The 24,016-nt window shown below is 55.1% G+C and overlaps 1 protein-coding gene across 3 annotated transcripts in view; it reads left to right on the top strand.

Moving 5' to 3' along the window:
- The window catches only part of LOC144501444 (protein CASP-like), a 779,365-nt gene that overhangs the window by 687,704 nt on the left and 67,645 nt on the right, over positions 1 to 24,016 (top strand). For all 3 annotated transcript variants that reach the window (XM_078225211.1, XM_078225210.1, XM_078225209.1), the window contains 3 exons: positions 9,862 to 9,945; positions 13,382 to 13,438; positions 13,518 to 13,598. In XM_078225211.1, coding sequence (XP_078081337.1) covers positions 9,862 to 9,945; positions 13,382 to 13,438; positions 13,518 to 13,598 — 222 coding nt within the window. The remainder of the gene's footprint in view (positions 1 to 9,861; positions 9,946 to 13,381; positions 13,439 to 13,517; positions 13,599 to 24,016) is intronic.

The following is a 24,016-nucleotide window of genomic DNA, read 5'->3' as shown; positions in this document are numbered from 1 at the left end:
TCAGAACCAAGTGTGCTGGGCATTTCTCACCAGGCCCCGCATGGAAATCTAAACGAGAATTGTACAGCTCCCAGCCTGGGAAAGTAAAAAGGAATGGAGTGGTAATCTGACTGCCATTACCACTTCTTGAAATTCTGACTCAATGGGTATAGTAGCTTAACATTTCTGACCTTGGAATGGATGCTCAGAGATTCTGAGTCTTGTGAAGTTAAATTCAATAAATCTTGTGATTTACGGGATAGCTCCAGGAGTTGCAGATTTTTGCTCAAAGCCTATCTTTTTCACTAATAACCTTCAGGGAAGTGGGCTTGCCAGTCTGCCCATGTGATCCCAATTCCAAATGTGGCTGACACCCAGAGTCCTCAAGGCAACTCAGGATGAGCAGTAAGTGCTGACTTGTCAGCAATGACCATATCCCTGGAATAAATTTGATGGTATTTATTTACTGACAATTTAACACACATACAGCTATCTTCAAATACCTTTGTGCATCTACCTTCAAGTCCTCTTACCCATATCATATTCATCACATCCTTTACAGGGAACGAAGAACAGAATCAATCTTCACATTGTAAATTTCAAGGAGTGATGACCCTTTGATGGAGAGTTCCTGGCAGTCACTCAATGCAGACAATAGTTAAGCACTTGGCTGCATTCCAGCTGTTAATTCAGTGCCAGCTACCATCATCTGATGTCATTGCTGAAATATTCAGCATAACTAAACTGATTTGTGATTTCTAAACTGGTACAGAACTCTCAAATCAATCCCATTACTTTATATTTTCACTTTATTTCTCCTCATTCGATGTAAGTGCATATACTTTCCTGTCAGGTGAGAGTTAGCTGTTCATTGGAGAAGCCCAGGTTACATACCAGTTATGGTCTTTGTGTTTGCTCCAGCCACCCTAACTGCAGATTTTTCACCAGTTTCTCCTGTTTCCCTGTCCATGGAACCTATCTCCTGACCCTCTACCATCCAGCCTCCCTCCCAGGCCCCCTTTCAAACCCAGCATCTTCATTCAACTCCCTAAAAATAAAACCCTCGACCCTTCTGTCCTTTTAGGCGACAGTCTCTTCAATCTCCCTTTCTTCTCCAAAGTCCGTGAATGGGCCATCTCCTCCCAAATCTGAGCCCATGTTTCCTGCAACTCCGTGTTTGACCCTCTACAATTGAGTTTCCACTCCTACCATAGCATTGTTATCAAAGTCACAAATGACATTCTGCGCGACTGTGACAAAGGTACATTATCCTTCTCAACCTACCCACTGCCTATGACACACCATCCTCCAACAACACCTCTTCATCATCATCATCCTGGTCCTTCTCTTCATCTTCATGCTGTCTCCTGGTGATATCATCCAAAGAAATGAGGTCAGATTTCACACACATGCTGAAAATACCCAGCCCTACCGGATCGCAATCTCCTTGACCCCTCCACTGCCTCTGCATTATCAGGCTGCATAGAACATAACAGCGCAGTACAGGCCCTTCGGCCCTCGATGTTGCGCCGACCAGTGGAACCAATCTAAAGCCCCTCTAATCTACACTATTCCAATATCATCCATATGTTTATCCAATAACCATTTGAATGCTTTTAATGTTGACGAGTCCACTACTGCTGCAGGCAGGGCATTCCACGCCCTTACTGTTACCAGGGCGGCACGGTAGCACAGTGGTTAGCACTGCTGCTTCACAGCTCCAGGGTCCTGAGTTCAATTCCCGGCTTGGGTCACTGTCTGTGTGGAGTTTGCACATTCTCCTCGTGTCTGCGTGGGTTTCCTCCGGGTGCTCCGGTTTCCTCCCACAGTCCAAAGATGTGCGGGTTAGGTTGATTGGCCAGGTTAAAAATTGCCCCTTAGAGTCCTGAGATGTGTAGGTTAGAGGGATTAGCGGGTAAACATATGTGGGGGTAGGGCCTGGGTGGGATTGTGGTCGGTGCAGACTCGATGGGCCGAATGGCCTCCTTCTGCACTGTAGGGTTTCTGTGTTTCTGTGTTTACTACTCTCAGAGTAAAGAACCTACCTCTAACATCTGTCCTATATCTCTCGCCCCTCAATTTAAAGCTATGTCCCCTCGTGCTAGCCATCACCATCCGAGGAAAAAGGCTCTCTCTATCCACCCTATCTAATCCTCTGATCATCTTGTATGCCTCTATTAAGTCACCTCTGAACCTTCTTCTCTCTAACGAAAACAACCTCAAGCCCCTCAGCCTTTCCTCATAAGACCTGCCCACCATACCAGGCAACATCCTGGTAAATCTCCTCTGCACCCTTTCCAACACTTCCACATCTTTCCTATAATACGGCGACCAGAACTGTACGCAATACTCCAAATGCGGCCGCACCAGAGTTTTGTACAGTTGCAGCATGACCTCCTGGCTCCGAAACTCAATCCCTCTACCAATAAAAGCTAACACACCGTATGCCTTCTTAACAACCCTATCAACCTGGGTGCCAACTTTCAGGGATCTATGCACATGGACACCCAGATCCCTCTGTTCATCCACACTGCCAAGTATCTTACCATTAGCCCAGTACTCTGTATTCCTGTTACTCCTTCCAAAGTGAATCACCTCACACTTTTCCGCATTAAACTCCATTTGCCACCTCTCAGCCCAGCTCTGCAGCTTATCTATGTCCCTCTGTAACCTGCCACTTCCCTCCGCACTGTCTACAACTCCACCGACTTTAGTGTCATCCGCAAATTTACTAATCCATCCTCCCACGCCCTCATCGAAGTCATTAATAAAAATGACAAACAGCAGTGGCCCCAAAACAGATCCTTGCGGTACACCACTAGTAACTGAACTCCAGGATGAATATTTCCCATCAACCACCACCCTTTGTTTTCTTACAGCTAGCCAATTCCTGATCCAAACCACTAAATCACCCTCAATCCCATGTGTCCGTATTTTCTGCAAAAGCTTACCATGGGGAATCTTATCAAACGCTTTGCTGAAATCCATAGACACCACATCAACCGCTTTACCCTCATCCACCTCTTTGGTCTTGTCCAGGATAAGTCTCAATCTTCTCCAATTGAACTTGGAGAAAAATAAGGGTGACGCCATGAGCTCCATTTCCTGGACACTGACTCCGTTCCTCACCCTGTCCAACTGTCTGAGCTGGAATCTAAAAGTTTACACTCTGTGTCCTGTTTCACCCTGAGGTGAGCTTCAGATGCCACATCCTTCCATCACTAAAACCACCAACTTCACCTCTGTAATATTGCCCGAGTCCGCCCTGTCTTTGCTGCTAAAAGCCTTGTCACCTTTATTTTTGACTAATCCAGTGCACTCCTGGCCACTCTCTCCCCTTCCATCAGCATCAGCTTACCCAGACCTCTGTCGCTCATATCGTCTCCTACGCCACACCCCACTCACCCAATCCTGCTTTGGCTTGGTCACACCTCTGCGAAACAGGTTGTGATGTATTCTATTTTAAAGGCTTTACAGTATATAAATATAAGATATTATTGAAATTCTGTGGCACACATTTCATTGTGAATGCTCATTCATTCTGTAAATTTCAGTTTTTGTGAAGTGAATGTCACAGATGCTGACTTGGATTTGGATTCCTGGATAACTGCCAACCTTAATCCAGATGCAAAAAGTACCTTACACAGTGTATGCACCAGACATTGTGGGACACACAGCCTCAGGCTAGTCAAAGCTTTGTTTGTGTATCTGCATTCAGTCTCAGAGTTGAAATTTCACTCCATGTAGCTGGGTGAAAATTTAGACTTCTCCAGCTCGCTACATTTTCCCACATTAACTCCATCAGGCAAATTTCTGCTCGCTTAACCTAGTATAGAAGAATCCCTGCAGTGTAGAAAGAGGCTATTCGGCCCATTGAGCCTGCACCGACAACAGTCCCTCCCTGCCCCTATCCCCATAGCCCCACATATTTACCCCAGCCAGTCCTCCTGACATACTAAGGGGCAATTTAGCATGACCAATCAATCTAACCCGTACATCTTTGGAGTGTGGGAGGAAACCGGAGCACCCAGAGGAAACCCACACAGACACGGGGAGAATGTACAAACTCCTCACAGTCACCCAACGCTGGAACCAAACTGGGTCCCTGGCACTGTGAGGCAGCAGTGCTAACCATGGTGCCACGATGTCACCAAATCTCTTCTTACTTACCTATCTTCATATCATCAGCAAATTTGGCTACAATATAGTCAGACTCTTCCTCCAATTAGGTCATAATTAGTTGAGACCCCAGCACTGATCCCTGCAGCACACCACAGTTACAGTTTGCCAGCCTGAAACTGACCCATTTATCCCAATTGCTGTTTCTTGTTAGTTAGCCAGTCCTCTATCAATGCTAATGTAAGACCCCCAACCGCATAACTCTTATGTTGTGCCTTAACATAGAACATAGAAAAGCTACAGCACAAACAGGCCCTTCGGCCCACAAGTTGCGCCGAACATGTCCCTACCTACTAGGCTTACCTATAACCCTCTCTCTTACTAACTTCCATGAACTTATCCAAAAGTCTCTCAAAAGACTCTATCGAATCAGCCTCCACCACCACTACCGGCAGCCGATTCCACACACCCACCACCCTCTGAGTGAAAAACCTACCCCTAACATCTCCTCTGTACCTACTCCCATCACCCTAAACCTGTGACCTCTTGTGGCAACCATTTCAGCCCTGGGTAAAAGCCTCTGAGAATCCACTCTATCAATACCCCTCAACATCTTATACACCTCTATCAGGTCACCTCTCATCCTTCGCCTCTCCAAGGCATCTTAAAGAACTCCAACAAACAAAATTTACCATGTTGACTGTGCCTGATTGTATTCTGATTTTCTAAATGTCCTGCTACTACCTCCTCATTATTGGATCCTAGTGTTTTCGTAGTGACAGATATTCGGGCAGTTGTCCTGTTGTTCCCTGCTTTCTGCCTCCCTTCTTCCTTTGCAGTTTTCTAATCCACCAGAACCATTCCAAAATCCAGGGAATATTGGAAGACTACAACCAATGCATCCACTGTCTTTGCAGCTGCATCTTTTAAGACCCTAGATACAGGCCATCAGGTCGAGGAGACTTGTCAGCTTTAAGTCCTATTAGTTTCCTCATTACTTTTTCTGCAGTGATAATTGTTTTAAGTTCCTCCTTCCTATTTGCCTCTTGGTTGTTCTGCTATTCTTGGGATGCTCTCTACTGTAAAACATACAAAATAGTTCTTCAAAGTCTCTGCAATTTCCTCATTTCCCACTATTCATTCTCCAGTTTCACCCCCGAAGGGACCAATGCTCACTTTAGCTAGTCTTTCCCTTTTTATATACTTTTATAAGATTTTACCGTCTGTTTTATATTTCTTGCTAGTTTTCTCTAAGTCTCCAATTTCTCCTTTTTGCTGGTTTCTAAAGCTTTCCCAATCTTCCAGCCTACAACTAATATTTGCTGGACCTGATGCCAGTTTGACACCACCTTTAATGTTCTTACTTAGCTATCGATGGTGCATTCTCCTAGTAGACTTTCTTCCTCAATATAACGTCTTTATTGAGAGTTATGAAATATCTCCCTAAATGTCTGCCACTGCTTCTCCACTAACCTACTTTTTACCCTATTTTCCTAATCCACTTGAGCCAACTTTGTCTTCATACCTTTAGAATTGCCTTTATTTGATTTAAAACACGAGTTATGGACCCACATCTCTTACTCTCAAACTGAATGTGAAATTCTGCCATGTTATGATCACTCCTACTGAGATGATCCTTTACTATGAGAGGATCAGGCAAGCTAGGAAAGCGTTTATATGGAGTAAGGGGAAATATGAAGACATAAAGCAGCAAATTAGAGGAGTGAATTGGAAGGAGGTACTCTCGGGGAAATGTACTGAAGAGAGGTGGCAGTTTTTCAAGGAATGTCTGTCTAGAGTTCTACAGGACAATGTTCCGAGCAGACAGGGAGTAGTTGGTAGGTTAAAGGAACCGTAGTGCACAAAAGCTGCGCGGGACCTAGTCGAGAAGAGAAGGAAAGCATACAAAAGGTTCAGAGAGCTTGGCGAAGATAGGGATCTAGATGAGTATATGGCTTGTAGGAAGGGACTAAAGAAGGAAATTAAGAGAGCCAGAAGGGGTCACGAGAAGGCCTTGGCAGGTAGGATTAAGGAAAACCCTAAGGCGTTCTATAAACATGTGAAAAGTAAAAGGATGCGGCGTGAAGGAATAGGGCCTATAAAAGGTGAAGGTGGGAAAATCTGTACGGAACCAGTAGAAATGGCAGAGGTGCTTAATGAGTATTTTGCCTCGGTTTTCACAGAGGAGAAGGACCTGGGTGGAAGTACTGCGGGCTTGCGGTGGACTGAAAAGATTGAGTATGTGAACTTTAACAAAGAGATTGTGCTGGAATCTTTGAATGGCATCAAGATAGATAAGTCGCCGGGTCCGGATGGGATGTACCCCAGGTTACTGTGGGAGGCGAGGGAAGAGATTGCAGAGCCTCTGGCGATGATCTTTGCGTCGTCGATGGAGACGGGAGAGGTGCCGGAGGATTGCGGATGTGGTTCCTATTTTCAAGAAGGGGAATAGGGATAGCCCAAGAAATTACCGACCGGTGAGTCTAACCTCAGTGGTTGGTAAGCTGATGGAGAAGATCCTGAGGGACAAGATTTATGAGCATTTAGAGAGGTTTAGTATGCTCAAGAATACTCAGCATGGCTTTGTCAAAGGCAGATCATGCCTTACGAGCCTGGTGGAGTTCTTCGAAAATGTGACTAAACACATTGACGAAGGGAAAGCGGTAGATGTGGATTTTAGCAAGGCGCTCGATAAGGTCCCCCATGCCAGGCTTCTCAAAAAAGTGAGAGGGCATGGGATCCAAGGGGCTGCTGCCCTGTGGATCCAGAACTGGCTTGCCCAAAGGAGGCAGAGAGTGGGTATAGATGGGTCTTTTTCTGAATGGAGGTCGGTCACCAGTGGAGTGCCCCAGGGATCTGTTCTGGGACCCTTGCTGTTTGTCATTTTCATAAATGACCTGGATGAGGAAATGGAGGGATGGGTTGGTAAGTTTGCTGACGACACAAAGGTTGGTGGGGTTGTGGATAGTCTGGAGGGATGTCAGAAGTTACAGAGGGATATAGATAGGATGCAAGACTGGGCGGAGAAGTGGCAGATGGACTTCAACCCAGATAAATGCGTAGTGGTCCATTTTGGCAGGTCTAATGGGATGAAGGAGTACAATATAAAGGGAAAGACTCTTAGTACTGTAGAGGATCAGAAGGACCTTGGGGTCTGGGTCCATAGGACTCTAAAATCGGCCCCGCAGGTGGAGGAGGTGGTTAAGAAGGCGTATGGTGTGCTGGCCTTCATCAATCGAGGGATTGAGTTTAGGAGTCCAGGGATAATGATGCAGCTATATAAGACCCTCGTCAGACCCCACTTGGAGTACTGTGCTCAGTTCTGGTCGCCTCATTACAGGAAGGATGTGGAAATGATTGAAAGGGTGCAGAGGAGATTTACAAGGATGTTGCCTGGATTGAGTGGCATGCCTTATGAGGATAGGCTGAGGGAGCTCGGTCTTTTCTCCTTGGAGAGACGTAGGATGAGAGGAGACCTAATAGAGGTATATAAGATGTTGAGAGGCAAAGATCGGGTGGACTCTCAGAGGCTTTTTCCCAGGGTGGAAATGGCTGCTACGAGAGGACACAGGTTTAAGGTGCTGGGGGGTAGGTACAGGGGAGATGTTAGGGGGAAGTTTTTCACACAGAGGGTGGTGGGCGAGTGGAATCGGCTGCCGTCAGTGGTAGTGGAGGCAAACTCAATAGGATCTTTTAAGAGACTCCTGGATGAGTACATGGGACTTAAAAGGATGGAGGGTTATAGGTAGGCCTAAAAGGTAGGGATATGTTCAGCACAACCTGTGGGGCCGAAGGGCCTGTTTTGTGCTGTAGTTTTTCTATGTTTCTCTGAGACATTTCATTACGTATTACCAGGTGTAAAATAGCCTAGTCCCTAGTTAGTACCAAAGAAATAATTCTAAGAAATTGTGTTGAAGATTGTGATGGATCTGGACAGCAAATCGAGAGAAACTGTCCTCATTGTTGGAAGGGTTGTGAACCAGAGGACACCAATTTAAAGTGCTTTACAACAGCAACATGATGAGTGCTTAGGATCTGGTATGCAGTGCCTGAGAGTGTAGTGGAAGTAGATTCAATTATGGCTTTCAAAAGGGAATTGGATAAACAATTTGCAGTTTGGTGGGGAGTGGAATTAACTGAGCCACTCTTGAAGAGAATCAGCTTAGACACAATGGATCAACTGTGCATAGTAACCATTCTGTAATCCTGCCTATCTGTGGACAATATAGCAGAATAACTTGCGCAATATATACTGGATCTTCTCTCTCTCAACCTTACAGCACAGGGCAGACTTTTGTCTGTTTCTGTAGTAAATTATTCCTGGAACAGGTCACTAGTCTGTCATTAGTAGCGTGTAGCTTGAGGGACACACCTCATCAAGCATTGCCACGCACGCCTGCATCACATACATGTCCAGACCACCCGCATCACATATGCACTTTAACATGGCTAATCCCCGTAACCTGCACATCTTTGGACTGTGGGAGGAAACTGGAGCACCAGAGGAAACCCCAAGCAGACATGGGAAGAGCATACAAATTCCAAACACCCAAGGCTAGAATTGAACCTGAATCCCTGGTGCTGTAAGGCAGCAGTGCCACCCGTGCCACCCATTCTGGCTCCTAGCACTTTGAATGCATTTTTGAACTTGGAAACTAGCAGTAATAGGGAAACATTTCACACGTGCAACTGTTTCTCTGTTGCAACCCATGTTCTCGATTTTTCTGCACAGGAAGATTGTTCTGTTCATCCTGAGCAGCAGAACCAAGAACTCGAGCAGCAACTGAGAAATGACTGTGCACATGCACCTGTCCCTGTTTTTCCTGTTTCTGATTATGATCCTTTCTTCTATTCAGAATGTTTGTATTGACCAAGAGTGGAAACTTGGATTATTAGAAACAGACAAAATATTTAAAGAAACCGAAGTTTACTGAATTTTCTGTCATGCACTTAAGCTGTTGGCTTGTGGTTAGATAGATTGGTTCCAATCACATTGACAGAGGCAGCAGGTTATATCCATTGCAAACTGCTTTGTTCTTCAATATGAGGTGTGAGACCATCCTAGAGCGATGAATGTTGCAAACGTTGGCAATAAAATCGGTGACCGAATTCTAACAAATGAACACAGCTAGTTTTTTCATATTTATGGTCGTATTGGACAGCAAGTGTCCTTAATCTGATTGTGGGTCCAGTTATTGTAATGGATTTTGTTTCCTCTTGTGGGAGAGGGCATAAATCCAGAATAAGTGGTCACTCATTGAAGACTGAGATGAGGAGGAATTTCTTCTCTCTGTGCATAGTGAATCTGTGGAATTCTTGACTACAGAGGGCTGGGTTATTCAGTATCTTCAAGGCTGAGATAGATTTTTAATCAGTAAGGGAATAGAGGGTTATGGGGATAAGGTGGGAAAGTGGAGTTGAGGATCATCACATCAGATCAGTCATGATCTCATTGAATGGCGGAAGACTCGATGGGCTGAATGCCCTAAATCTGATGGCTTTATGGTCGATGGCAGCCCGTGAATGCAAACTAGAAATCAAAATAATTAAAGATCACAGTAGAAAAATTAAATGTAAGAAAGAAAGATCTTACATTTATATAGCTCCTTTCAGAGCCTCAGCACACCCTTAAATGCTTTACAGCCAATTAATTGTTATACACTGAGCAAACCCCTACATCCTATCTGGAAGGTTAGCAATAAAGCTGAAAAATTTCAGGGTGAAACGTGTCTTGTTTATTGGTGTTGATGATTGAGTCCACAGGGTGCAAGCAGTGATGACACTGAGCTACGCTACTCCTCGCAGTATGAAGAGCGTCTGGATCCCTTCGCTTCTTTCAGCAGAAAGGTAGGTCCTTCCAGCACTCCACATCATCATCATTTTAGCATTAATGTGTAAGAGCGAGCAGAGTTGTCAGTTGCATTTGATTTTATGCTTGTGATGTTAAAACAGCCCATTCCTGCTAAAGTCAACCCAGTGTCATTCACACAGACTCCAGTCTGCCTATCCTTCACCACCACAGGAAACAGAACCTGCGGCCAATTTAACCCCTCACACTGATCATTATTTTAACCCCTCACACTGATCAGTATTTTAACCCCCTCGCCGTGGTCAGTATTTTAACCCCCTCGCAGTGGTCAGTATTTTAACCCCCTCGCAGTGGTCAGTATTTTAACCCCTCACACTGATCAGTATTTTAACCCCCTCGCCGTGGTCAGTATTTTAACCCCCTCGCAGTGGTCAGTATTTTAACCCCCTCGCACTGGTCAGTATTTTAACCCCCACACACTGGTCAGTATTTTAACCCCTCACACTGGTCAGTATTTTAACCCCCTCACACTGGTCAGTATTTTAATCCCCTCACACTGGTCAGTATTTTAACCCCCACACACTGGTCAGTATTTTAACCCCCTCGCATTGGTCAGTATTTTAATCCCCTCACACTGGTCAGTATTTTAACCCCCACACTGGTCAGTATTTTAACCCCCTCGCACTGGTCAGTATTTTAACCCCCTCACACTAGTCAGTATTTTAACCCCCTCACACTGGTCAGTATTTTAACCCCCTCACACTGGTCAGTATTTTAACCCCCTCGCACTGGTCAGTATTTTAACCCCCTCACACTGGTCAGTATTTTAACCCCCTCACACTGGTCAGTACTTTAACCCCTTGCACTCGGTCAGCATTTTTACCCTCAGACTGGTCAGTATTTTAACCTTCACTCCAGGCAGCGAAGGTCACATTGGAATATGTAACCCGATTCTGATGTAATTTAGGCACTGTCATCACTGTAACGCCATTGTGTGTTTGCCAGATTCACCTGGGACAGGGTCAGAGTGGGCCCACAAGGTAAGTGTTTTAATCTGCTCCCAGGTTCAGGATTACATGTTTGGAATGGACAGGGAACACACAGGCCTCACAGGCCTCTCCTGCCCTCATGTCACCCCTCGTACTTTTGCCAATCCACTTCAGCCTCTGTCCTTTGGTACTGAAACACCAGATCCTCTACATTCCTCTATCAAAACCAATCATGATCTTCAACACATGTATCAAATCTCCTCTTAACCTCAGCTTCTTCAGTCTCTTAGCGTGACTGAAGTCTCTCATCACTGGTACCATTCTTGTAAAAAATGTCTTCTGCACCTTCTTCAAGGCTCTCAAAGCACTCCACCCAGAACTGGGCCCATTCCAGCTGAGGCCAAGTCAATGTTTTATAAAAGGATACTGTTGCAGGAGAGCAAGCAATTAATCCTTTTTTTATTGTTCACAGGATCTGGGTGTCGCTGGCTGGGTGCATTTATTGCCCATCCCTAACTGTCTTTCAGAAGGTGGTGGTGAGCTGCCTTCTTGAACCACTGCATTCCATGTGGTGTAGGTCCACCCACAGTGCTTTTAGAGGGGGAGTTCCAGGATTTTGATCCAGCGACAGTGAAGGAACGGAAATATATTTCCAAGCTAGAATAGTGTATGGCTTTGAGGGGAACTTGCTAGTAGTGGTGTTCCTATGCATCTGCTGCCTTTATCCATCTAGGTGGTAGAGTTCATGAGTTTGGAAGATGCTGTCTGAGGAACCTTGGTGAGTTGCTGCGATGTGTCTTGTAGATGGTGCACAGAACTGCTACTGTGCATCGATGGAGCTGGGAGTAGAGGATGGAGTGAAAATCAACAATCTGCTTTGTCCTGGATGGTGTCGAGCTTCCTGAGTGTTGTTGGAGCTGCACCCATCCAGGCAAGTGGAGAGTATTCCATCACACTCCTGATTTATGCCTTGTAAATGTTGGACAGGATCTGGGGAGTCAGGAGGTGAGTTACTCACCGCAGGATTCCTAGCCTTTGATCTGCTGTTATAGGCATAGTATTTATATGACTCGTCCAGTTCAGTTTCTGGTCAATGGTAACCCCCAGGATTTTGATGGTAGGGGATTCAGCGATGGTATTTTCATTGATGGTTAGATTTTCTCTTGTTTGGGGTAGCCAATGCCTGGCACTTGTGTGGCGTGAATGTAATTTGCCATTTGTCAGCCCAAGCCTGGATATTGTACAGGTCTTGCTGCATTTGAACATGGACTGCTTCAGTATCTGAGGAGTCATGAATGGTGCTGAACATTGTGCAATAATCAATGAACATCCCCACTTCTGACTTTATGATGTAGAAACTGAAGATGGTCCGACTTAGAACACTAACTACCCTGCGGTAATGTCACTGAACTGGTAATCCAGAGGTCCTGGCTAATGACCTGGGGACACAAGTTCAAATGCCATCATGGCAGCTGATGGAATTTAAATTCTATTAATAAACCTGGATTGAAAGAAATTGTGATATGAAACTACCATTTTTCTAAAAAACCCATCTAGTTTACAAATGGGTTTCTTTAGAAGAAAATCTGCCATCCTTACCTGGTCTGGCCTACATGTGACTCCAGACCCACAGCAATGTGGTTGACTCTTAACTGCTCTCTGAAATGGCCAAGCTAGTCACTCAGTTCGAGGGCAACTAGGGATGGGCAGCCAGCGATGCTAACATCTCCTTAAAGAATAAAATAAATCTATTACATTCAGCTATTTCTTGATAGCGCATGTAGTGAATCGCATTGGCTGAAGACTGACATCTGTGATGCTGAGGCACTTCTGGCTGAAGATTGTTGTGAATGTTTCAGCCTTATCTTTGCACTGATGTGCTGGGCTACGCCATCATTGAGGATGGGGATATTTGTGAAGCCAACTCCTCCAGTGAGTTGTTTAATTGTCCACCACCATTCACGGCTGGATGTGGTAGGACTGCAGAGCTTAGAGCTGATCCTTTGGGTGTGGAATCACTTGGCTCTGTCTATCACTTGCTGCTCCCACTCTTTGCCAAGCAAGTAGTCCTGTGTTGGAACTTCACCAGGTTGACACCTGTTTTTTATATATATACCTGCTGCTGCTCCTGGTGTGCCCTCCTGCACACTCCATTGAACCTGGAGTGAGTGGGTGGTTGCTGTACCTGCTCTCGGACAGAGTGGGATGGATACTGACAAAGTGAATTCCCCAAGCAATGCTATTATTTCCTCACCGCTGAAACAATATCCTTGTCACATTTTTTAACAAGTGTGTGTAAAGCTTCAAAGTTCACCTTGCCATGAGCGGCACCACAAAGTACACTCACCACAAATTATATCAAATGTTTAAATGTCTTGTTTCCTGATGATGATTCAAACTTTACTGAAAATTACTGAATCAGAAAGGACAGATAAACAGTCTGGTGTCCAGTCTCATGAAATATTTCTTGTGTTGTTGTCTCCAGGAACGTCAACGGCGGTATCTGAGTCTCAGTCCCTGGGATAAAGCCACGCTGAGTATGGTGAGTGCATCCACTTCTTCTGTGAAGATAGTTGCACCTTTCATTTTGAACAATCTCTACAGCCTCTGCTTTTTTTCAGGGCCGTGTCATCCTATCAAACAAGATGGCGCGGACTATTGCCTTTTTCTATACGGTGCTGCTGCACTGCATGGTCTTCCTGGTAAGTATTTTTCATCATTCTCACACTGCCTGATCCATACTGATGCTATCATTGAATTGTAATGCTGCAATAGAGCAACAGTGAGAGAGGAGCGTGACAGAGAGAGGAGCGAGGGAGCGCGACAGAGAGAGGAGCGAGGGAGCGCGAGAGAGGGAGGAGCGAGGGAGCGCGAGAGAGGGAGGAGCGAGGGAGCGCGAGAGAGGGAGGAGCGAGGGAGCGCGAGAGAGGGAGGAGCGAGGGAGCGCGAGAGAGGGAGGAGCGAGGGAGCGCGAGAGAGGGAGGAGCGAGGGAGCGCGAGAGAGGGAGGAGCGAGGGAGCGCGAGAGAGGGAGGAGCGAGGGAGCGCGAGAGAGGGAGGAGCGAGGGAGCGCGAGAGAGGGAGGAGCGAGAGAGCGCGAGAGAGGGAGGAGCGAGGGAGCGCGAGAGAGAGAGGAACGGGGAGCGCGAGAGAGAGGAGGAACGGGGAGCGCGAGAGAGAGGAGCGAGGGAGCGCGAGAGAGAGAGGAGCGAGGGAGCGCGAGAGAGAGAGGAGCGAGGGAGCGCGAGAGAGAGAGGAGCGAGGGAGCGCGAGAGAGAGAGGAGCGAGGGAGCGCGAGAGAGAGAAGAGCGAGGGAGCGCGAGAGAGAGAAGAGCGAGGGAGCGCGAGAGAGAGGAGCGAGGGAGCGCGAGAGAGAGGAGCGAGGGAGCGCGAGAGAGGGGAAGCGAGGGAGCGCGAGAGAGGGAGGAGCGAGGGAGCGCGAGAGAGGGAGGAGCGAGGGAGCGCGAGAGAGGGAGGAGCGAGAGAGCGCGAGAGAGGGAGGAGCGAGGGAGCGCGAGAGAGGGAGGAGCGAGGGAGCGCGAGAGAGGGAGGAGCGAGGGAGCGCGAGAGAGGAAGAAGCGAGGGAGCGCGAGAGAGGGAGGAGCGAGGGAGCGCGAGAGAGGGAGGAGCGAGGGAGCGCGAGAGAGGGAGGAGCGAGGGAGCGCGAGAGAGGGAGGAGCGAGGGAGCGCGAGAGAGGGAGGAGCGAGGGAGCGCGAGAGAGGGAGGAGCGAGGGAGCGCGAGAGAGGGAGGAGCGAGGGAGCGCGAGAGAGGGAGGAGCGAGGGAGCGCGAGAGAGGGAGGAGCGAGGGAGCGCGAGAGAGGGAGGAGCGAGGGAGCGCGAGAGAGGGAGGAGCGAGGGAGCGCGAGAGAGGGAGGAGCGAGGGAGCGCGAGAGAGGGAGGAGCGAGGGAGCGCGAGAGAGGGAGGAGCGAGGGAGCGCGAGAGAGGGAGGAGCAAGGGAGCGCGAGAGAGGGAGCGCGAGAGGGAGCACGCGAGAGGGAGGAGCGAGAGAGGGAGGAGTGAGGGAGATGCGAGGGAGCGCGAGAGAGGGAGGAGTGAGGGAGCGCGAGAGAGAGAGGAGCGGGGAGCGCGAGGGAGCGCGAGAGAGGCAGGAGGGAGGAGCGAGGGAGCGCGAGAGAGGGGGGAGCGCGAGACAGGGGGGAGCGGGAAGCGCGAGGGACCGGGGAACGTGAGAGAGGGGGAGCGGGGAGCGTGAGAGAGGGGGAGCGTGGAGCACGAGGCGGGGAGTGAGGGAGCGCGAGAGAGGGAGGAGCGAGGGAGCGCGAGGGAGGGGGGAGCGGGTGAGCGCGAGAGAGGGGGGAGCGGGTGAGCGCGAGAGAGTGGGGAGCGGAAGAGCCCGAGTGAGGGGGGAGGGGGGAGCGCGAGAGAGGGAGGAGCGGGAGAGCGCGAGAGAGGGTGGAGCGGGGGAGCGCGAGAGAGGGGGGAGCGCGAGAGAGGGGAGAGCGCGAGAGAGGGGGGAGAGGGGGAGCACGAGGGAAGGGGGAGCACGAGGGAGCGCGAGGGAGGGGGGAGCGGGGGAGCGCGAGAGAAGGGGGAGAGGGGGAGCGCGAGAGGGGGTGGGGAGCGCGAGGGGGGGGAGCGGGGGAGTGCGAAGGGGGGGGAGCGGGGGAGCGGGGGAGCGGAGGAGCGCGAGAGAGGTGGGGGAGCGGGGGAGCGCGAGAGAGGGGGGAGCGCGAGGGAGGGGTGGAGCGGAGGAGCGTGAGAGAGGGGGGGAGCGGAGGAGCGCGAGAGAGGGGGGAGCGGGTTGCGCGAGGGAGGTGGGGGAGTGCGGGGGAGAGGGGAGTGCGAGGGAGGTGGGGGAGTGGGGGAGCGCGAGGGAGGTGGGGGAGCGTGAGGGAGGGGGGAGCGCGAGGGAGGTGGGGGAGCGCGAGGGAGGGGGGGGAGCGGGGGAGCGTGAGGGAGGTGAGGGAGCGCGAGGGAGGTGGGGGAGCGTGAAGGGGGGGAGCGCGAGGGAGGGGGGAGCGCGAGGGAGAGGTGTGGGGGGGAGCGCGAGGGAGAGGTGTGGGGGGGAGCGCGAGGGAGAGGTGTGGGGGGGAGCGCGAGGGAGAGGTGTGGGGGGAGCGCGAGGGAGAGGTGTGGGGGGAGCGCGAGGGAGAGGTGTGGGGGGGAGCGCGAGGGAGAGGTGTGGGGGGGAGCGCGAGGGAGAGGTGTGGGGGGGAACGCGAGGGAGGGGGGGAGCGCGAGGGAGGGGGGAGCGCGAGGGAGGGGGGGAGCGCGAGGGAGGGTGGAGCGCGAGGGAGGGGGGGAGCGCGAGGGAGGGGGGGAGCGCGAGGGAGAGGGGTAGCGCGAGGGAGGGGGGTAGCGCGAGGGAGGGGGGTAGCGCGAGGGAGGGGGGGAGCGCGAGGGAGGAGAGGAGCGGGTGAGCACGAACTAGGGGGGGAGCGCGAGGGGGGGCGCGAGGGAGGGGGGAGCGCGAGGGAGGGGGCAGCGCGAGGGAGGGGGGGAGCGCGGGGGAGGGGGGAGCGCGAGGGAGGGGGCAGCGCGAGGGAGGGGGGAGGGGGGGAGCGCGAGCGAGGGGGGAGGGGAGGAGCGCGAGGGAGGGGGGAGCGCGAGGGAGGGGGGAGCGCGAGGGAGGGGGGAGCGCGAGGGAGGGGGGAGCGCGAGGGAGGGGGAGCGCGAGGGAGGGGGGGAGCGCGAGGGAGGGGGGAGCGCGAGGGAGGGGGGAGCGCGGGGGAGGGGGGGAGCACGAGGGAGGGGGGAGCGCGAGGGAGGGGGGAGCGCGAGGGAGGGGGGAGCGCGTGGGAGCGCGAGGGGGGGGAGGGGGGAGCGCGAGGGGGGAGCGCGAGGGAGGAGAGGGGAGGGGGAGAGCGCGAGGGAGGGGGGAGCGCGAGGGAGGGGGGGTGCGGGAGGGAGGGGAGAGCGGGGGAGCGCGAGGGAGAGGGGAGCGCGGGGGGGAGCACGGGGAGCGCGAGGGGGGGGAGCGCGAGGGAGGGGGGGAGCGGGGGAGGAGGGAGCGCGAGGGAGGGGGGGAGCGAGGGAGGGGGTGGAGCTAGGGAGCACGAGGGAGAGGGGAGCGCGAGGGAGGGGGGAGCGCGAGGGAGGGGGAGCGCGAGGGAGGGGGGAGCGCGAGGGAGAGGGGAGCGCGAGGGAGGGGGGAGCGCGAGGGAGAGGGGAGCGCGAGGGAGGGGGGGAACGCGAGGGAGGGGGAGCGCGAGGGAGGGGGGAGCGCGAGGGGAGGGGGGAGTGGGGGAGCGCGAGGGAGAGGGGAGCGCGAGGAGGGGGGGAGCGGGGGAGCGCGAGGGAGAGGGGAGCGCGAGGGAGAGTGGAGCGCGAGGGAGGGGGGAGCGCGAGGGAGGGGGGAGCGCGAGGGAGGGGGGGAGCGCGAGGGAGGGGGGGAGCGCGAGGGAGAGGGGAGCGCGAGGGAGGGGGAGCGCGAGGGAGAGGGGAGCGCGATGGAGGGGGGGAGCGCGAGGGAGAGGGGAGCGCGATGGAGGGGGGGAGCGCGAGGGAGAGGGGAGCGCGAGGGAGGGGGGGAGCGCGAGGGATAGGGGAGCGCGAGGGAGAGGTGAGCGCGAGGGAGGGGGGGAGCGCGAGGGAGAGGGGAGCGCGAGGGAGGGGGGGTGCGCGAGGGAGGGGGGAGCGCGAGGGAGGGGGGGAGCGCGAGGGAGGGGGGAGCGCGAGGGAGGGGGGGAGCGCGAGGGATGGGGGGAGCGCGAGGGAGGGGGGGAGCGCGAGGGATTGGGGAGCGCGAGGGAGGGGGGAGCGCGAGGGGGGAGCGCGAGGGAGGGGGGAGCGCGAGGGAGGGGGGGGAGCGGGGGAGCACGGGGGAGCACGGGGGAGCGGGAGGGAGGGGGGAGCGGGAGGGAGGGGTGGAGCGGGAGGGAGGGGGGGGAGCGGGAGGGAGGGGGGGAGCGGGAGGGAGGGGGGGAGCGGGAGGGAGGGGGGGAGCGGGAGGGAGGGGGGAGCGGGAGGGAGGGGGGGAGCGCGAGGGAGGGGGGGAGCGCGAGGGAGGGGGGGAGCGCGAGGGAGGGGGGGAGCGCGAGGGAGGGGGGAGCGCGAGGGAGGGGGGAGCGCGAGGGATTGGGGAGCGCGAGGGAGGGGGGGCGCGAGGGAGGGGGGGAGCGCGAGGGAGGGGGAGCGCGAGGGGGGGAGCACGAGCGAGGGGGCAGCGCGAGGGAGGGGGGGGGAGCGGGGGAGCACGGGGAAGCGCGAGGGAGGGGGAGCGCGAGGGAGAGGGGAGCGCGGGGGAGCGCGAGCGAGGGGGGAGCGCGAGGGAGGGGGGAGCGCGAGGGAGGGGGGAGCGCGAAGGAGAGGGGAGCGCGAGGGAGGGGGGGATGAGAGGGGGGTGGAGGGGAGGGGGATGGGCGATGGGGGGATGTGGTGAGGGGGGGATGGGGGGGAGGGGGAGATGGGGGGGGAGGGGGGGAAGGGGGGGGACGGCGGAGCGAGGGGCGGGGGGAGCGAGGCAACGGGGGAGGGGGCAGCGCGAGGGAGGGTGGAGAGATCAAGAGAGGGGGGACCGCGAGCGAGGGGGGAGTGAGCAGAGGAGGCAGCGCAAGTTGGAGGGGAGCGCGAGAGAGGGGTGAGGGAGGGTGAGCGAGCGGGGAGCGCGAGGGAGGGGAGAGCGAGCGTGAAGGGAGCACAAGAGAGGGGGGAGCGAGTGTGAGGGGAGTGGAGACAGTGAGTGAGGAGTGGCGTGTGTGAGTGTGGAGCAGAGACAGTGTGAGAAGAGCGGAGACAGTGAGAGAGTGAGAGGAGCAGGGACAGTGAGAGAGTGAGAGGAGCGGGGACGCTGAGCGAGTGAGAGGAGCAGGGACAGTGAGAGTGAGAGGAGCGGGGACGCTGAGCGAGTGAGAGGAGCGGGGACACTGAGCGAGTGAGAGGAGCGGGGACGCTGAGCGAGTGAGAGGAGCGGGGTCGCTGAGCGAGTGAGAGGAGCGGGGTCGCTGAGCGAGTGAGAGGAGCGGGGTCGCTGAGCGAGTGAGAGGAGCGGGGACGCTGAGCGAGTGAGAGGAGCGGGGACAGTGAGAGTGAGAGGAGCGGGGACGCTGAGCGAGTGAGAGGAGCGGGGACAGTGAGAGTGAGAGGAGCGGGGACGCTGAGCGAGTGAGAGGAGCGGGGACGCTGAGCGAGTGAGAGGAGCGGGGACGCTGAGCGAGTGAGAGGAGCGGGGACGCTGAGCGAGTGAGAGGAGCGGGGACGCTGAGCGAGTGAGAGGAGCGGGGACGCTGAGCGAGTGAGAGGAGCGGGGACGCTGAGCGAGTGAGAGGAGCGGGGACGCTGAGCGAGTGAGAGGAGCGGGGACAGTGAGAGTGAGAGGAGCGGGGACGCTGAGTGAGTGAGAGGAGCGGGGACAGTGAGAGTGAGCGGGGACAGTGAGAGAGTGTGTGAGGAGCGGTGTCAGTGAGAGAGCGTGAGAGGAGCGGGGACTGTGAGAGAGTGTGTGAGGAGCGGTGTCAGTGAGAGAGTGTGTGAGAAGCGGGGACAGTGAGAGAGTGTGTGAGGAGCGGTGTCAGTGAGAGAGTGTGTGAGAAGCGGGGACAGTGAGAGAGTGTGAGCAGAAGTGGGAAAGTGAGACAGTGTGAGCAGAGCGGGGACAGTGAGAGGATGCGAGGAGTGGGGACAGTGAGAGCAGCAGGGACGGTGAGAGAGTGAGAGGAGCGGGGATAGTGAGAGAGTGCGAGGAGTGGGGACAGTGAGAGGAGCGGGGACAGTGAGAGAGTGAGAGGAGCGGGGACAGTGAGAGAGTGCGAGGAGTGGGGACAGTGAGAGGAGCGGGGACAGTGAGAGAGTGAGAGGAGCGGGGACAGTGAGAGAGTGAGAGGAGCGGGGACAGTGAGCGAGTGAGAGGAGCCGGGACAGTGAGAGAGTGTGTGAGGAGAGGGGACAGTGAGAGTGTGTGAGCGGAGTGGGGACAGTGAGAGAGAGTGAGAGGAGCGGGGACAGTGAGAGTGTGTGAGGAGCGGGGACAGTGAGAGAGTGTGAGGAGCGGGGAAAGTGAGAGAGTGTGTGAGGAGCGGGGACAGTGAGAGTGTGTGAGGAGCGGGGACAGTGAGAGAGTGTGAGGAGCGGGGACAGTGAGAGAGTGTGAGAGGAGCGGGGACAGTGAGAGAGTGTGAGAGGAGCGGGGACAGTGAGAGAGTGTGAGGAGCGGGGACAGTGAGAGAGTGTGTGAGGAGCGGGGACAGTGAGAGAGTGTGAGGAGCGGGGACAGTGAGAGAGTGTGAGGAGCGGGGACAGTGAGAGAGTGTGAGGAGCGGGGACAGTGAGAGAGTGTGAGAGGAGCGGGGACAGTGAGAGAGTGTGAGAGGAGCGGGGACAGTGAGAGAGAGTGAGAGGAGCGGGGACAGTGAGAGAGCGTGAGAGGAGCGGGGACAGTGAGAGTGTGTGAGGAGCGGGGACAGTGAGAGAGTGTGTGAGGAGCGGGGACAGTGAGAGAGTGTGAGGAGCGGGGACAGTGAGAGAGTGTGTGAGGAGCGGAGACAGTGAGAGAGTGTGAGGAGCGGAGACAGTGAGAGAGTGTGAGGAGTGGGGACAGTGAGAGAGAGTGAGAGGAGCGGGGACAGTGAGAGTGTGTGAGGAGCGGAGACAGTGAGAGAGTGTGAGGAGCGGAGACAGTGAGAGTGTGTGAGGAGCGGAGACAGTGAGAGAGTGTGAATAGCGGGGACAGTGAGAGAGTGAGAGGAGCGGAGACAGTGAGAGAGTGTGAGGAGCGGAGACAGTGAGAGAGTGTGAGAGGAGCGGGGACAGTGAGAGTGTGTGAGAGGAGCGGGGACAGTGAGAGAGAGTGAGAGGAGCGGGGACAGTGAGAGAGTGTGAGGAGCGGAGACAGTGAGAGAGTGTGAGGAGCGGAGACAGTGAGAGAGTGTGAGAGGAGCGGGGACAGTGAGAGAGTGTGAGAGGAGCGGGGACAGTGAGGGAGAGTGAGAGGAGCGGGGACAGTGAGAGAGTGTGAGAGGAGCGGGGACAGTGAGAGTGTGTGAGGAGCGGGGACAGTGAGAGAGTGAGAGGAGCGGGGACAGTGAGAGTGTGTGAGGAGCGGGGACAGTGAGAGTGTGAGAGGAGTCGGGACAGTGAGAGTGTGTGAGGAGCGGGGACAGTGAGAGTGTGTGAGGAGCGGGGACAGTGAGAGTGTGTGAGGAGCGGGGACAGTGAGAGTGTGTGAGGAGCGGGGACAGTGAGAGTGTGAGAGGAGCGGGGACAGTGAGAGAGTGTGAGAGGAGCAGGGACAGTGAGAGTGTGTGAGGAGCGGGGACAGTGAGAGAGTGTGTGAGGAGCGGGGACAGTGAGTGTGTGCGAGGAGCGGGGACAGTGAGAGAGAGTGAGGAGAGGGGACAGTGAGAGAGTGAGAGGAGCGGGGACAGTGAGAGTGTGTGAGGAGCGGGGACAGTGAGAGAGTGTGTGAGGAGCGGGGACAGTGAGAGTGTGTGAGGAGCGGGGACAGTGAGAGTGTGTGAGGAGCGGGGACAGTGAGAGTGTGTGAGGAGCGGGGACAGTGAGAGTGTGTGAGGAGCGGGGACAGTGAGAGAGAGTAAGAGGAGTGGGGACAGTGAGAGAGAGTGAGAGGAGCGGGGACAGTGAGAGTGTGTGAGGAGCGGGGACAGTGAGAGAGAGTGAGAGGAGCGGGGACAGTGAGAGTGTGTGAGCGGAGCGGGGGCAGTGAGAGTGTGTGAGCGGAGTGGGGACAGTGAGAGAGAGTGAGAGGAGCGGGGACAGTGAGAGTGTGTGAGCGGAGTGCGGACAGTGAGAGAGAGTGAGAGGAGCGGGGACAGTGAGAGTGTGTGAGGAGCGGGGACAGTGAGAGTGTGTGAGGAGCGGGGACAGTGAGAGTGTGTGAGGAGCGGGGACAGTGAGAGTGTGTGAGGAGCGGGGACAGTGAGAGTGTGTGAGCGGAGTGGGGACAGTGAGAGAGTGTGAGGAGCGGGGACAGTGAGAGTGTGTGAGGAGCGGGGACAGTGAGAGTGTGTGAGCGGAGTGGGGACAGTGAGAGAGAGTGAGAGGAGCGGGGACAGTGAGAGAGAGTGTGAGGAGCGGGGACAGTGAGAGGGTGTGAGGAGCGGGGACAGTGAGAGAGTGAGAGAGGAGCGGGGACAGTGAGAGAGAGTGAGAGGAGCGGGGACAGTGAGAGAGAGTGTGAGGAGCGGGGACAGTGAGAGAGTGTGAGGAGCGGGGACAGTGAGAGAGTGTGAGGAGCGGGGACAGTGAGAGTGTGTGAGGAGCGGGGACAGTGAGAGAGTGTGTGAGGAGCGGGGACAGTGAGAGTGTGCGAGGAGCGGGGACAGTGAGAGTGTGTGAGGAGCGGGGACAGTGAGAGTGTGTGAGGAGCGGGGACAGTGAGAGAGTGTGAGGAGCGGGGACAGTGAGAGAGTGTGAGGAGCGGGGACAGTGAGAGTGTGTGAGGAGCGGGGACAGTGAGAGTGTGTGAGGAGCGGGGACAGTGAGAGCGTGTGTGAGGAGCGGGGACAGTGAGAGTGTGCGAGGAGCGGGGACAGTGAGAGTGTGTGAGGAGCGGGGACAGTGAGAGAGTGTGTGAGGAGCGGGGACAGTGAGAGTGTGTGAGGAGCGGGGACAGTGAGAGAGTGTGAGGAGCGGGGACAGTGAGAGAGTGTGTGAGGAGCGGGGACAGTGAGAGTGTGCGAGGAGCGGGGACAGTGAGAGTGTGTGAGGAGCGGGGACAGTGAGAGTGTGTGAGGAGCGGGGACAGTGAGAGAGTGTGAGGAGCGGGGACAGTGAGAGTGTGTGAGGAGCGGGGACAGTGAGAGAGTGTGAGGAGCGGGGACAGTGAGAGTGTGTGAGGAGCGGGGACAGTGAGAGTGTGTGAGCAGCGGGGACAGTGAGAGTGTGTGTGAGGAGCGGGGACAGTGAGAGTGTGCGAGGAGCGGGGACAGTGAGAGTGTGAGAGGAGCGGGGACAGTGAGAGTGTGTGTGAGGAGCGGGGACAGTGAGAGTGTGTGAGGAGCGGGGACAGTGAGAGTGTGAGAGGAGCGGGGACAGTGAGAGTGTGTGAGGAGCGGGGACAGTGAGAGTGTGAGGAGCGGGGACAGTGAGAGTGTGAGAGGAGCGGGGACAGTGAGAGTGTGTGAGGAGCGGGGACAGTGAGAGTGTGTGAGGAGCGGGGACAGTGAGAGTGTGTGAGGAGCGGGGACAGTGAGAGTGTGTGAGGAGCGGGGACAGTGAGAGTGTGTGAGGAGCGGGGACAGTGAGAGTGTGTGAGAGGAGCGGAGACAGTGAGAGAGTGTGAGGAGCGGAGACAGTGAGAGTGTGTGAGGAGCGGGGACAGTGAGAGTGTGTGAGAGGAGCGGAGACAGTGAGAGAGTGTGAGGAGCGGAGACAGTGAGAGTGTGAGAGGAGCGGGCACAGTGAGAGTGTGTGAGGAGCGGGGACAGTGAGAGTGTGTGAGGAGCGGAGACAGTGAGAGAGTGTGAGGAGCGGAGACAGTGAGAGTGTGTGAGAGGAGCGGGGACAGTGAGAGAGTGTGAGGAGCGGGGACAGTGAGAGTGTGTGAGGAGCGGGGACAGTGAGAGTGTGTGAGGAGCGGGGACAGTGAGAGAGTGTGAGGAGCGGGGATAGTGAGAGAGTGTGAGAGGAGCGGAGACAGTGAGAGTGTGTGAGGAGCGGAGACAGTGAGAGTGTGAGAGGAGCGGGGACAGTGAGAGTGTGTGAGGAGCGGGGACAGTGAGAGTGTGTGAGGAGCAGGGACAGTGAGAGTGTGTGAGGAGCGGGGACAGTGAGAGTGTGTGAGGAGCGGGGACAGTGAGAGTGTGTGAGGAGCGGAGACAGTGAGAGTGTGTGAGGAGCGGGGACAGTGAGAGTGTGTGAGGAGCGGGGACAGTGAGAGTGTGAGAGGAGCGGGGACAGTGAGAGTGTGTCGGAGCGGGGACAGTGAGAGTGTGTGAGGAGCGGGGACAGTGAGAGTGTGAGAGGAGCGGGGACAGTGAGAGTGTGTGAGGAGCGGGGACAGTGAGAGTGTGTGAGGAGCGGGGACAGTGAGAGTGTGAGAGGAGCGGGGACAGTGAGAGTGTGTGAGGAGCGGGGACAGTGAGAGTGTGTGAGGAGCGGGGACAGTGAGAGAGAGTGAGAGGAGTGGGGACAGTGAGAGAGAGTGAGAGGAGCGGAGACAGTGAGAGTGTGTGAGGAGCGGGGACAGTGAGAGAGAGTGT

The sequence above is a fragment of the Mustelus asterias genome, chromosome 12, assembly GCF_964213995.1.
Source record: "Mustelus asterias chromosome 12, sMusAst1.hap1.1, whole genome shotgun sequence".
NCBI lineage: Eukaryota > Metazoa > Chordata > Chondrichthyes > Carcharhiniformes > Triakidae > Mustelus > Mustelus asterias.
This window is presented reverse-complemented; position numbering and strand designations above follow the sequence as displayed.